Source organism: Myotis myotis, unplaced genomic scaffold (genome assembly GCF_014108235.1).
Source record: "Myotis myotis isolate mMyoMyo1 unplaced genomic scaffold, mMyoMyo1.p scaffold_m19_p_11, whole genome shotgun sequence".
Classification (NCBI taxonomy): Eukaryota; Metazoa; Chordata; class Mammalia; order Chiroptera; family Vespertilionidae; genus Myotis; species Myotis myotis.
The window spans coordinates 20,321,877-20,334,877 of NW_023416315.1; the positions used below are offsets into that span (position 1 = coordinate 20,321,877).

At 43.2% G+C, this 13,001-nt stretch overlaps 1 protein-coding gene across 3 annotated transcripts in view; it reads right to left on the minus strand.

The window, feature by feature from the left end:
* The window catches only part of CREB5 (cAMP responsive element binding protein 5), a 398,853-nt gene that overhangs the window by 12,419 nt on the left and 373,433 nt on the right, over positions 1–13,001 (minus strand). For 2 of the 3 annotated variants that reach the window (XM_036327749.1, XM_036327751.1), the window contains exons 8-9: positions 6,675–6,998; positions 2,024–2,254 (exon numbers count right to left, since the gene is read on the minus strand). In XM_036327749.1, the coding sequence (XP_036183642.1) occupies positions 2,024–2,254; positions 6,675–6,998 (555 nt within the window). The remainder of the gene's footprint in view (positions 1–2,023; positions 2,255–6,674; positions 6,999–13,001) is intronic. The other variant, XM_036327750.1, reaches the window with a different exon arrangement.

Genomic DNA, 13,001 nt, shown 5'->3' on the forward strand with positions numbered 1-13,001 from the left:
CTCCTTCGTCTAAGGCAGTGGTTTCAACCCGGGACGATTTTGCCCCCGCAGAGGACATTTGGCAACACCTGGAGACTTTTTGGTTGTCGCAAATGGGGGGTGGGGTAGAGGGTGCTACTGATATCCAGTGGGAGAGATCAAGGATACTGCAAAACATGTGCAACACACAGGATACAACAGAGAAGTACCGAGCCCAAAAATCAACATTGTCAAGACAGAAACCCTGCAGATTTTCACGGTCTTCTTGCAGACCTCAGACCTGGTAGTAAATTTAAAGGCCTCCCAGCCGTTGGTCAGAGCGGCACCATGGCTGTAATATTTGCTAGGTCCACATCTACCAGGACTCTTATTTACTTAACATGTTTGTACGAATTAACTCATTTTGTAATGATTTAGCCTCATCCTTACCAATAGGGTTTGTGAAATTGAAGGTTTGATGTTCTAATGACATTTTTCAATACACATAAAATAAAAATGAGTACTATGAGTATTAAGAGTGTTTGTCCACGCTCTACCTCCTCGCATGCTACCGTGCCTGCCAGGTTCTAGAATTACAGATTCGCAGGCTGGAGAGACTCTCGAGGTGTCTAAGTCCAGCCATCCCACTGTGGCTCCACTCCCTTCAAACGCATCCCTGCCAAGTGGCCAGGCAGCCAGCGCTTGGGGCGCTCCAGAGACAGGGAATGCATTCACTTATTCAACAGATGCTGAGTGCAGACACTCAGAATTCACCATGCTAACGAGACACTAGGCTGGAAATGGGGAGGTAGGTGGTGGGGGAAGGCAATGAGACATAGCCCCCACCTTCATATAGCATAAAATATTGGGAGGAATAATTATAATTATTGTTTTATTTCCCTCATATCTGCTCTACATGTTTCTCAGGTTCTTATGTCTATCACACAAAGAATGATACATTTAGGGGGAAGAGTGAACATCCATTAATTATGATATTCAGTCCATGTATCACCCAAATTTTCTTTGTATATTTTCAACTTGTACATTGGATGCCCCAAGGTCATTCCCATTCATGGAACTGTATATGCAAAGGCTTTGGGGATTTGGCACCCTAATTGCTCCTTTCTAAGGATGCACAGAGAACCTGGTATGGGAACGGAAGGTGACCTATGAACTTCTGAGAAACAGCTCTTCCCCAGCTGGGGAAGCCTTCTTCTCCTTCCCTCCTCTTCAGCCATCTCTAAGCTCCTGGACGTGCTGGGCTATCACCCATGGAACTGCCCCTGGACTGCTGGTCACCTCTCTTTAGTGCTTTTTCCCTGCTGTGAACCGGGTGCTGCTTTCTGTGTCAGAACAAATGCCCTGAACTCATCATTTCTACAGCGCGCATCTGCGGGAGAAGCCTGGCCCCGGCATTCCCCACTCTTCTCTCAAAACGCTCCTGAAGTGGCCTCTAAAATGTCCCCAGTGGAGCCACCCCTGGAAGGAACAAACCGTGCAAGATTAAAATCTCAAGTTTGAAAATGAGAGAGAAACATGTCTCTTCTTATAGAGCTAAGTAATAAAGACGAACCTCCCTTTCCTCCTTTAAACAAAAATATAGATAATCCTGTTAGCCAAAGCAACCACTCACTGGCGACTTTGTAAAAGTGTAAAATTGATGACGTGCCAGGCATGGGGCAAATGGCTTTGCACACATTAGTTCATTTATCCCTCCCAGCAACTCTATGGGGTTATTTTCCCATTTTAGAGATGAGGAAACTGAGAGCTGGAGAGAGTAAACACAGCAAGTAACACAGAGTGGGACCCTTCGAAGCCCGTGCTCCCAGCTCTGTGACTTATGGGGCAGGTTCTCCCTCCTAGAGCTTTACAGGCAGACGGACTGAAAACTGAATGGCTTATTGTGCTCTGCAGTGTCCCGAATGAATAACGCTGGCGGAGGGAGCCTGTTGCTCTGTGGGCTGATGTGTGGTGTTACTGCTCGGGGCAACGAGTGCTGCAGGGACAGGAAGTGCCATGTGCACACAGGGCCTTTGAGGGCTGAGAAGAGGGACAGTGGCTGCACCTGAAGCTGCATGTTTGTCTGGGTGAGTTCTTCAGCTTTCTTTTCCAGTGACATCACCCAGACCTTCCTCTTCTGTCTGCAGCGGGTGGCGGCGGCCCGGTTCCGTTCCAGAAATTTCCGCCTCCTCTCATCTGGATCCTCATCCACCACCCTTCGCCGGCGCCCCCCTGTGGGCTGGGGCGGCTGTATTGTCTGGGTTGGCTGCATCTGCTGTGTGGCTGGTGAAACCTGCTGGGAAGCAGAAGGAGGGATGACAGGTTGGGGAGGGAACAGACGCCCAAGCCGGGGTTGACGTGCAAAGCGCAGCCCAGTCAGTGGCTTTAGTAGCATCTCAAACAGGTTTTCTAAGAATGCAGTAAACAGTGACAGCTCTAGAGCTCACAGAAAGCAAAAGCATCCACTGAGCTATCTTGCATGATATTTTGTCAAGATAAACTGATGACTTGTGAAAAGATAGTCAAACAGATTTTCCCCTACAGGCATTGGCTGAACCCTGGCAGAGGGACACATTGTTTCTCCTCCTTCAGGTGCTAAAACTCTTTTATTTAAGGTACGTTTTAAAATGGTAAAGTGCCAGTGTCTGGCTGCATGTGAGCACCAAGAGGTCAGGGTTAGTGTCACAATATGGAGAGTCTGCTGTCGTCAGCGGACAACCCCGTCTGGGCAGGTCAGGAGCTCCTGTCATCCTAATGCTGTTAAACTCTGTTCCCAGGGCACAGCTCTGGGACCTCATCCCACTGTCACTCCCCTCAGAAGATCCCGTGAACCCCCAAAAGCAGTTGGAATCCTGTGTTCACTGTTTCAGGGTGTGACTAAGGCGGAGGGAGTCAGAGGAGGCCTTTCTAGGCAATTGGGCAGCAGGGTCTTTACAAGTAGGCACTGAGCAGCACTGAGCCCTCTTATACACTGCGTGGTGTGACAGGGAGGGACTGTTGTGCTTCCCCATTTACAGCCATTATAAGGAAATCCGAGGAGTGGCAAAGCACTTTATTAAAACGTTTTACTGTGCTTATAGAGTCCCTGTAAGATCTGCTTGGGGCTCAGCCACATCTAAGGTTTGGGAGACCCCCACATATACAGGTTTATTCCCTCCATGAGGCTGATACACAGTGCCCAGTGAAATTTCTACCACAGACTCTTTATGTCTCTGGACACTAACCCTTTCTTCACTCCCCTTTTTCATTCTCAATAAAGGGTGTTTCTCCTCCCCCCCCCCCCCCATTTCTCAGTCACTCCAGTTTAAGGCTGTAATACTTATAAAGTTGTTTTTCAAGGGACATTTAACCTGCTGAAATAACAGGCAAAAGTTTTAAAAGTGAATTCCAGCAACCTTTTCCACCGCATTCTAACCCTGTGATTGAAATAAATCAGAATGACTGTAATTGTGCTAATAACGGCCACTGGTTGACATCAGCTGACTGCTGGTGATATATTTCAATCCCAAAATCTATCAAACGTTGTATGACTAACTGCGAAAGCATCAGGCTCGGGCTTGAGGTTGGATTGCCTCTTGGTAATTTTATTTAAAGCTAAGACATTTTCTAAAATGTTTTATTGTTGATTCCTTTTCTCCCCATCACAGAGGAATAAGGAAATAACTTGTTGAAGGTATTACCCCACCTGAGTGGATAAAAAGGCATGATCCTTGTTACTGGAAAAGGGTTAGCTCTTGTCCTTTCAGATGTTAACTTCTGAGCTATCACCACAAAGCAAAGCATTAGAGGGAACTCATGACCTTGGCTATTTCTGCCTTTACCATTTCATTTTGTGAATTAGTGGTCTCTAGATAAGACTCTCAAGTAGGCAAAACTGGGTTTTAATTTCCACTGCAGGGATCTTTTTTCAATACTATGTTCTCCCACTCTAACCAACCTTTATCCTTTGACACTTTTAAAAAAAAATACGCTTTTGTTGATTTCAGAGAGAGGGAGAGAGAGAGAGAGATAGAAACATCAATGATGAGAGAGAATCATAGATGGGCTGCCTCCTAGTGGGGATCGAGCCTGCAACCTGGCATGTGCCCTGAGTGGGAATCAAACTGTGACCGTCTGGTTCATGGGTCAATGCTCAACCACTGAGCCACTTGGGCCAGCCATCTTCTGACACTTTTCCTGTGCTTCACCCAAAGGGGTAAGTTATATGGTGGCTTCAGATTCAGTCCAGGTTCAGGGTTCAAGGAGTGCTACAATTAAGATAAATTTCTCCTGGCCAAGGAGTGACACTAGGACTCTGAAATTCAAGAGAATTACAAAAAGCCAGGAGAAATTGCAAATTCAATCCTAAGGCCAGATTTGTGTCCCTGGTAATATTGTTACCTATCACTTTATTTTAAAAAATGGATTTCTGTTGGTATTGATGCTCTGAAAATTTTGATCAAAGAGAATGAATTGTGATTTTAAAAAGAATTTTTCCAAATCATCTTCAGCCCTAGTTGGTTTGGCTCAGTGGTGGGGCTCACCACCCCATCTTATTATCACTTGATTTCCAGGACACATACTCCTTGAGCGTTGGCCCGAGAACTGAAGGGTCGCAGGTTTAATTCTGGTCAAGAGCACATATCTCAGTTGCAGGGTTGCAGGCGCGGTTCCCACTCTGGGGCACATGCAGCAGGCAACCAATCAATGTGTCTCTCTCACATTGCTGTTGCTCTCTCTCTCTCTCTTCCTCTCCCTTCCACTGTCAGTCTAAAAAAAAAAAAAAGAAAAGAAAAATAAAATCAATGGAAAAATATCCGAGGGTGAGGATTAAAAAAAACCAAAACCCCAAATAAACTTTTATTCCTACTATTCTGATAATAATCATACAATTAAGCAATACGACAAGCTCTCAGAAATTAGCCAAGTTTAAGAGTGGTATTTTTAATACCATCTAAATGATCTTGTTCAAATTTTAACAAGACCAACTTGGATTTTTTCTTTTTAGTATAGGATAAAAAAACAACTGTTTGTGCATCTAATTATAATAGCAATGAACTAACTGCATATAGTATAATTGGCCTATATAAGCTTACTTGAAATGGAGAGCAATTGGCTAACTGGTAATTAGTTAATGAGCAGCTTTTATATTCATGGAACTGTTAAACTTGTCTGTACACCAAGGCAACCAAAATTTGATGTTATCCTTCCCCTTAAAAAATAAGTACACATGTGAATCTCCTCGCCTATTTTTGACCTTACAGTTTTCTTTCTCCCTTCTAAATACATGCCCCACTAGGGCATTTGACTATAAAGGTGTTTTGGATAGTATTTCATTGCTATGCTCTTGCTCAACTTCTATCACATTCCTTGGCTTTAGAAGTAATCATGGCCAACATGTAATGAAAACCATGCTAAGGGCTTTGCAGACATTTGCTTACTTAATGCTCCTAAGACTCTATAAGCTTAGTCTATTATTACCCCATTTGGCAGATGGAAAGACTGAGGCTTAGGGAGGTTAATTTGACCACTTCCACCAGAGGAGGAAGTAAAGTGGGCAAAGAATGGAAGTTTTCTCCAAAGCCTGCACTGTCATTTGCTATGTTGAACACCTCTAAGAACCTTTGCAAAAGTAAGCTTATCTAGCAAATCAGCGTATCTACTGAATAGCTTGTGGATGACCCAGCCATGTGGATGGCTGTCCAGGTTTGGTGTGTGTTAGGGAAGGGGATCCAAGAGCTCAAGAAGCTGCCCGGTGTGAGGTCCAGAGGCAGACGATGAATAAGTGTTACTTGGCGGTCCTAAGCTTCGGACACCATTCTGACCCAGCTGCTTGGAAGCTGGCAGAGTGGAATGGGTGGAGGGGACTGCCAAAGGTCATCCTGCTTGAAGATCCAAAGTGTCTAGGGCTAGCCATGCTCCGAACATGCCCCTCATCCACTTACTAAAACTCACTTGGGTACACGGACCCGCCTCTCCTGTTGGCCTGGGTGACATAATGTCTGCCTGGTCCCCCAACTCTCTTTCAGTTGAGTCTAAATGCTGGCTTCCTTTCTAGCCACTCCTGGTGACTCCCACCCCCTGGGACTTGGCCCTTCTCTTGAACTGATGATCTACAGAGCTTGGCTCTCTGTCCGCTCCTCCAACGCATTTCACAGTGGGCGGGATGACTCACCTTTCTTCACCATTTACACAGCACCTTATGCCCCGACATCCATTACCGAGCCTCTTTGTCTGCCTGGAATTGTTACTCTTTAGATTTTTAGCATGTAATGTTATTTAGAATATTGCCCATTGTATTTAACTTCCATTTTACAGGAGACAAAATGGAGTCTTTATAATGTTTTGAAGCACTGTAGCTAGAACCATAGTTATCATTAACCTATTTTTCTCATTCTTTATCCACACCTTTCTTCACATGCTTAAATTCTTCCTACTCTTCACATTGATAATACATTTTTAGGGTTAACTTCGTAACACACTGCAGAAAGAGATTTTGGAGAACTTGAAGTTTACATTTGTCGCTGGAGTTTAGAGCTAAAATTTACTGTATTATTTATAGAAACTATGATCTGGTAGTATTTTATGGGTAACCATTACCTCCTAGGAAATGAACAAAGCTCCCCAGAGTGTCAGACAGAACATCGGGGCTGGTCAAACAAAGCTGCTGCCCATGACCCCCCATTAGAGCTTGTACTGTTAATAGGAAGGGGGAAGAGATCACATAAAGGGTCTACCTGTGCTTGGTTGCCGGAGTGCAGGGGTGGGTGTGGCGAGGTTTGGTGATGTGCTGGGTGTGCATGAAGGTGGGAGTGGGAGTGATGATGCGGGTGGTTCTGCTGGTGATGAGGCTGAGGATGGGGGTGGTGAGCTGGGTGCTGGTGCTGGTGGGGATAGGGGTGATGGGCTGGCAGTGTCTGGTGCTGATGCGGGTGGGAGTGCATGTGATGGTGCGGCGTCTGGTCCTGCCGGGAGCCCATCATTTCCATCATGTGTCCCATGGTGTTCATATTCCCATTTGACATGGCAGCAGGGTGGTGAGTCAACGCGGCCTTCAGCCTCTGAAACAACAAAACAAGAGGGGACAGTTGAGGTCAGTCATGTACACAGTGGGGATTCTGAATCAAAATGACTGTGTTTCCAGTTCGGTAATATTTTATGGTGCTAGTGGTAACACTGTTTCACTGGTAGCAGTTTGACTTTTACATTAATTTCATGTTTTCATATATAATATGGTAGGTCGGAGGGCCAATGCCAGTCATTAATGACCATTTCACAGCAAATGAGCAGGATACCCTATCAAGATTTAGACATTCTACTGAAACATATTTCCCGTTGTGCATATGTTTATCATATCCTATTGACAGCCAAATACAAGTAAAAACCAATTAAAACCATTCACTATGATAATGCCACTGAGCACAGGGCCCAGCTGATATGGCTCTGCATTTTGTAAAAGTCACAGGAATAAAAGGTTTTTGCTTTTCAAAAGATTTCTCAGACACAGAAAGGAAGTAACTACACATTTTGAAATATAGGAACTACTAATGCTATTTAAGTTTCAAATTAGATTATAATCCATCACTTTTGGAGGCGATATGTAGGTCTTTTCCATTTGTTACCATGATGTACTAGTAACTCACAGTCCCTCCGTAGTCACACAGTAACTATCTTTTGACTCCGGAAGGAAGTGAGGAAAGTCGAAGATTACAGCTTCTCTGATGCCACATCAACAGGTCTGTGTCTAACACAAAAGCATTATCTATTCACCAGCAAACAGACATGCACTCGAGTAAGCAGGGCTCATCCAACTTTTTCTAAAGGGAGTCAGAAAGCAAATATTTTCATCTTTATGCCTTAGGGTCTCCTGTCATAAGACTCAACTCCACCCTTTGAGTGCAAATGCAGCTGTAGAAGGTATGTAAATGAATGATCCTGTTGTGTTTCCAGTACAACTTTAGTTAGGGACAGGAAATTTGACTTTCAAAGGATTTTCACCTGACCTGAAATGCTTTACTACTTTTGATTTTTTAAATTAATTTAAAAAAATGCAAAAGCCATTGTTAGCTCCTGTGCTGTGCAAATTAAGTCACGGGACAGACTTGGCCCATGGACCATCATTTCCTGGCCCTGATTTAAAAAATCAGTTGGTAATCAGCTTCGTTGCAGTTTCTTGAAAGTTGTTATTTCTTCTATACAGACATTTATCATCATATCCTGAGGGGCCCCGCGTGCTAAGTACTGTATAATACAGTGACTGCTTGGAAATGTGTCTTCTGCAGAGATGACAATCTAGTTGGCAAGCTCACATTGGCTTCGTAAGGTATTTACTAGGGAGCTAAAGTTCTCTCCTGATTTGTGTTCTTATCTGATTGATAACAGTGGGGTGTGAGCACTGTGGAAAAAGAAGAGTCAGAGTTGTATCTAAATGATCAAAGTAACCACGTTGCAGCCCTGTACAAAATTAATGATTCTCAACTGGTCAGAGTAAACTATTGATAAATACCAATTCTATCCACCAATGTCTTTACTTAAACATAAAGAACCTCCGCTTAAAAAAAGAAAGGGGGTGGGGCTTGGCAGACCTATCTGTTAGTTATTGAAAACATCTACATCCTCATTCAGTAACTACTGGGCCCACTTGCCTCCTCTTTCCTGAGCAATAGCTATGGACCTTGATCATGGAAATCCTGAAGAAGTTGTTTCCTGAATTCCTAGGAAAGATTAGATGCTGGATACTGTGTTTGCTACTAATGAATGAAGTGAACTAATACTCCTCACCTCCAATTTTTAGAAATGATGTCATTGTTTTAATAAAAATGCTCATTATAAAACATTTAAGCAATGCTTAAAAGTACAATGAAGTCAGCAACAAGTGAACCAAATGCATTGTTTATATTTTGTGTGAGAACAGCATTCCCGACAACTCTCTGTATGCACATGTAGATGGAGGAACACGGAGAATCACTTCACACCAGTGGTATCATGAAGCATGCAAATATATATATATATTTATTTATTTATCTTTACTGTTGAAAGTATTACAGATGTCCTCTCTTTTCCCCCACTGACCCCTCCACCCTGCTCCTGCCCCCTCCCCAGGCCTTCACTGCACTGTTGTCTTGTGTTCATGGGTTATGCATATATAACATGTGATTTTATAAGCTGTGGTTGAACATAGCATAAGCAAAAGAAATGAAGATTGAATTAATTGCTGGACTGCAGATATATATATATATATATATATATATATATATATATATATATATATATATATATATTTTATACCCCAAGACAAGTTTCTAAATGATATCTCCAAACTTAACAGTGAATAAAATCATGAAAAGAGATTATAATGAAATAATTGTTTTTCTTTAAAATTGACATATTAAATAATATTAATGGAGTTTCTAAACTATTCTTTGTGACTTTATTATTAGATAAATATATAGTTGCACAGTTAAAAAAAAATCAACTATTACAAGAATACGAGATGAAAAAATAAAGGCACCTGCCTACCGTTCTCTAAGCCCCAGTCCTATTAATCAGAAGTAACCACCGTGTATCCTCAGACATTTCCTTGGAACTTATAAGAATGCACTAGTGCAAGCCCTTCTTATGATACGTAGTTTTGTATCTTGTGTTTTTTTCACTTTAACACTCTATCTTTGACACCTATCTACTAGTCATAATGGCTGGCATTAATTGAGTACTTACTACATGCCACTCCTTTCTGTCTTTTACAAGTATTAACTCAACTAATCCTCAGAACAACTCTGCAAGGCTAAAAGAGAAGCTAAGCCATGTGCCAAGCTCACACCACTAGAGGGGAGAGAAGGTGCCAGAAGTCATGCCATGCACACTTTGCCAAAAACAGGAATAAACTGTGCTACGCCACCCCCCACCACCCCCCACATCAAAAGGAAAGGCAGAAATAAGAGAAGGGGATAGACAAGTTGGCATGAGGAGACGCCTTTGCTGCATGGTTAGCAGTAGGCTGTGCGTGTGTTCCCCGGCACACAACTGGAGATCAAGATACAGTCCTTCTGAAACTTGGCAGTGGGAAGGTAAGAATTTCCAGGAAGCTCAGATGCAACAAAGGATTATCTAGGGCGCAGTATGATCACCTCCCTTGTTATGCTTGTGAAGAATGAGTGTATTCTTATATTTCCCCCTCACAACACAGATCTGATAAGGTCTCCTCTCCCTGCCCTCACTCTATAACCCTTGGACATATGACACTTCTATGTCTTTCTAATGCTCATGGGATGAATGTCAAAGTCCTTGATGTGACCTATGCACAGGCACTATAGTGTGTGGCTCTGCCTTCCCATCAGCCCTTGCTCTTCCCACACAGGCCACACAGGCCTTTGCATTTGATAGTCTTCTTGCCTGGGATGCTCTTTCCCTTTCTTCAGACATTCTATGGCTCTCAGCTCCAGACTCCTCCTTAGTAAATTCTACCTGGTCTCCTGGTATAAATCAGACCCTGTTGTTACATGGTGCAGTAGAGCTATATTCTCCTTTTTAAAATTCAGGTTATGATTTTGAGAATGATTATTCAATTAAGAATATCTGTCAGCCATTCCAGATTGTAAGCTTCATGAGGGCAGGAACCATGGTGCAGTTTGCTCAGTGCTAAATCCACAGCGTTAGCACAGAGCCTTATGCACATTAGGCTCTGAGTTCATATTTTTGGAATGAATGAAACTTCCTGAGGTTTATGATGCTGCTGTGGCATTTTCAACTTGGATCACAGCAAGTGGTATTTTTATGGGAGGACGAGTGTATTAGTCAACGAAGGTGAGCAGAGTCAACTATGGATCATGCAGGCAGCTGGGCTGTCAAAGTACACTGTCAAAGGACTCCCCGCTCCACACCCTGCCTGCCCTTCAAAGAATGATAACAGAAATGAAAGAAAACATAAATAAACAAAAGAATGCACATTACCCTCATCTTGATATATTCTCCCTGAAAAAGTGGCCTGGAAAATTGAAAAGATATGTAGGAGTGGGTCACTATGTCATCCCTTCAATGCTACAAACAACTCTTCCACCTTTAATTAGGAGCAAATGGAGCCTGACAAATAAATACTATGCACCAGATCTTCATCTCTCAAATAATTAGCTTGTGCTGTTAAGGGAAATTACTTGATTGCCTCAAGTCTATTCTTGCATGTTTCACGCCAAGACAATAATCCTAGTCAAGCTTATAACATTCCATTTAATTATTCACTCAACAAATATTTACTGGGCACTGAGTTAGGCATATCATTATTTATTTGCCCACTACATGAAGGAAATGGGAGACACATAAAAACCAAAGCTTTTTCAAAGCAAAGGAGAAAAAAACTAAAGGTTTCCAAGCACCCCCGCCCTCCCCCACCACACCCCCCACCCCGCCCCCGCAGAGAATCTCAGGACTTTGGGTCGAGTCTATCCTCCAAGCACCAGCCTTCACCTCTGAAGGAAAGCAGTGAAGATAAGTGATCATCGAGCTGCTCTGCATATGCCACATTTAATCTTCTCCATGCCCTTTCTAAACAGTCTGAGGCACTGCTCAAAGTCCTTAAAGAGCCCACTGCTCCCCTGTATCCTGGTGCCAACAAGAGTCACTGCGCTGGAAATCATTAAAATACACCAAATACAGATATCTGTACCCTACTCGCTTAGGGATGATAAATGAATGGTAAACGAGTCCAAGCTGTATTCTGCAGAATGATTTTTCTTTTTGAAGCTGAACTGTGTCTTGTTTTAAATAACATTCTACCCAATGCCAAGAAAAGGCAAGGGAAAGAGAGAGGGAAATTAATGAGCAAATAAACATATATTTTTCAGCTATAAAAACCAGGGCTATTACTGAGGTGTGACTGCAAGAAAGAAAAAAAAAATGGTTCTGTTTACTTTCTATGGTTCTCTACCACATCCATTTATGTGAGAGAGCAAATCAGGAGAGACAGCGAGAAGCCTGACACAGCTGGTTTCAGTCAGAGGGGTCATTTTCATTCTCTGTGTATTTTACAAACCCCTTATTCACTGATCCGGGTGGGAGGGTGGGCCTGCTGCCTGGGATCTGAGTCCTGATCAGAAACCAGCCCTCTATCTCCTCCCATACTGTGCTTGGCCACTGCCATGAGAGCTCAGCCTCAGCCCCAGCCCCTTTCTCATCTCCAGCTTAGCTCAGCTTTGCATCACGGCACATTGTGGGAAGCCCAGGTACACGCTCTCGTCATTACGGCCACATGGGTACATGCAGGTGGGCCTGCGTGAGCAACCCGCACATGACACGCCCACCCATGTCTGCCCCAGGCGGTTTATCTTCCATTAACAACTCGCTCTTGCCAATTAGAAACATTTGTAAAGCTGCAGAGACCTTTCTCCTCCATCTTCAGTGAGGCCCATTGCTTATGCTTCACAGACTGAAAGCCAAGACGAATTCAACATTTGAAATTCATTTCGGTGGGGGTGGGGGAGGTGGGAGCATTGTTTCTAGAAAGGTTTTAATTAAAAATGGCTTTTGGCTTAAGTTCCAGAAAAAAAGATGTTAATATCAAAATGTAGTGTTACTGAGTTGACCACAAGGAAGAGAGGCTGCCTATATAAAAATAGGACAAAATCTGTATTTGTAATTCCTTTTGCAAAAGAATTGCTCTCAGTGGCTTCCCTAAGGTATTGTTGTACATGTGATTTCTTCTTGCTTTCTCTCCCCCTTTCCCCCAACATAGCTGGTCAATGATGTGAGACCAGAACCTCCACTGGAGGTGCACGGGCATGTCAATGACTACTCACTTACTCTGGGTATCAAGGATTTCTGAAACTAAGTCTCTGAATTAGTGAGAAAAAAATAAAACAGCCTAATATTTATCCACTGAATTTTATAATGATACATGACTAGTCTGAATCGCAAAATGCTTCCCAATCTTGAGTAAGCTACTCAAGATTGAGTAGGCAGAAAGAGAACAGTCCCATGGTGCTCTGGGACAGTTACATAAACTTGGAGCTTCATGTTGCCATGGTAACAACAGTTTTAATGCCCAGGTTCACATCTGGGCTTCAGGATGTCCA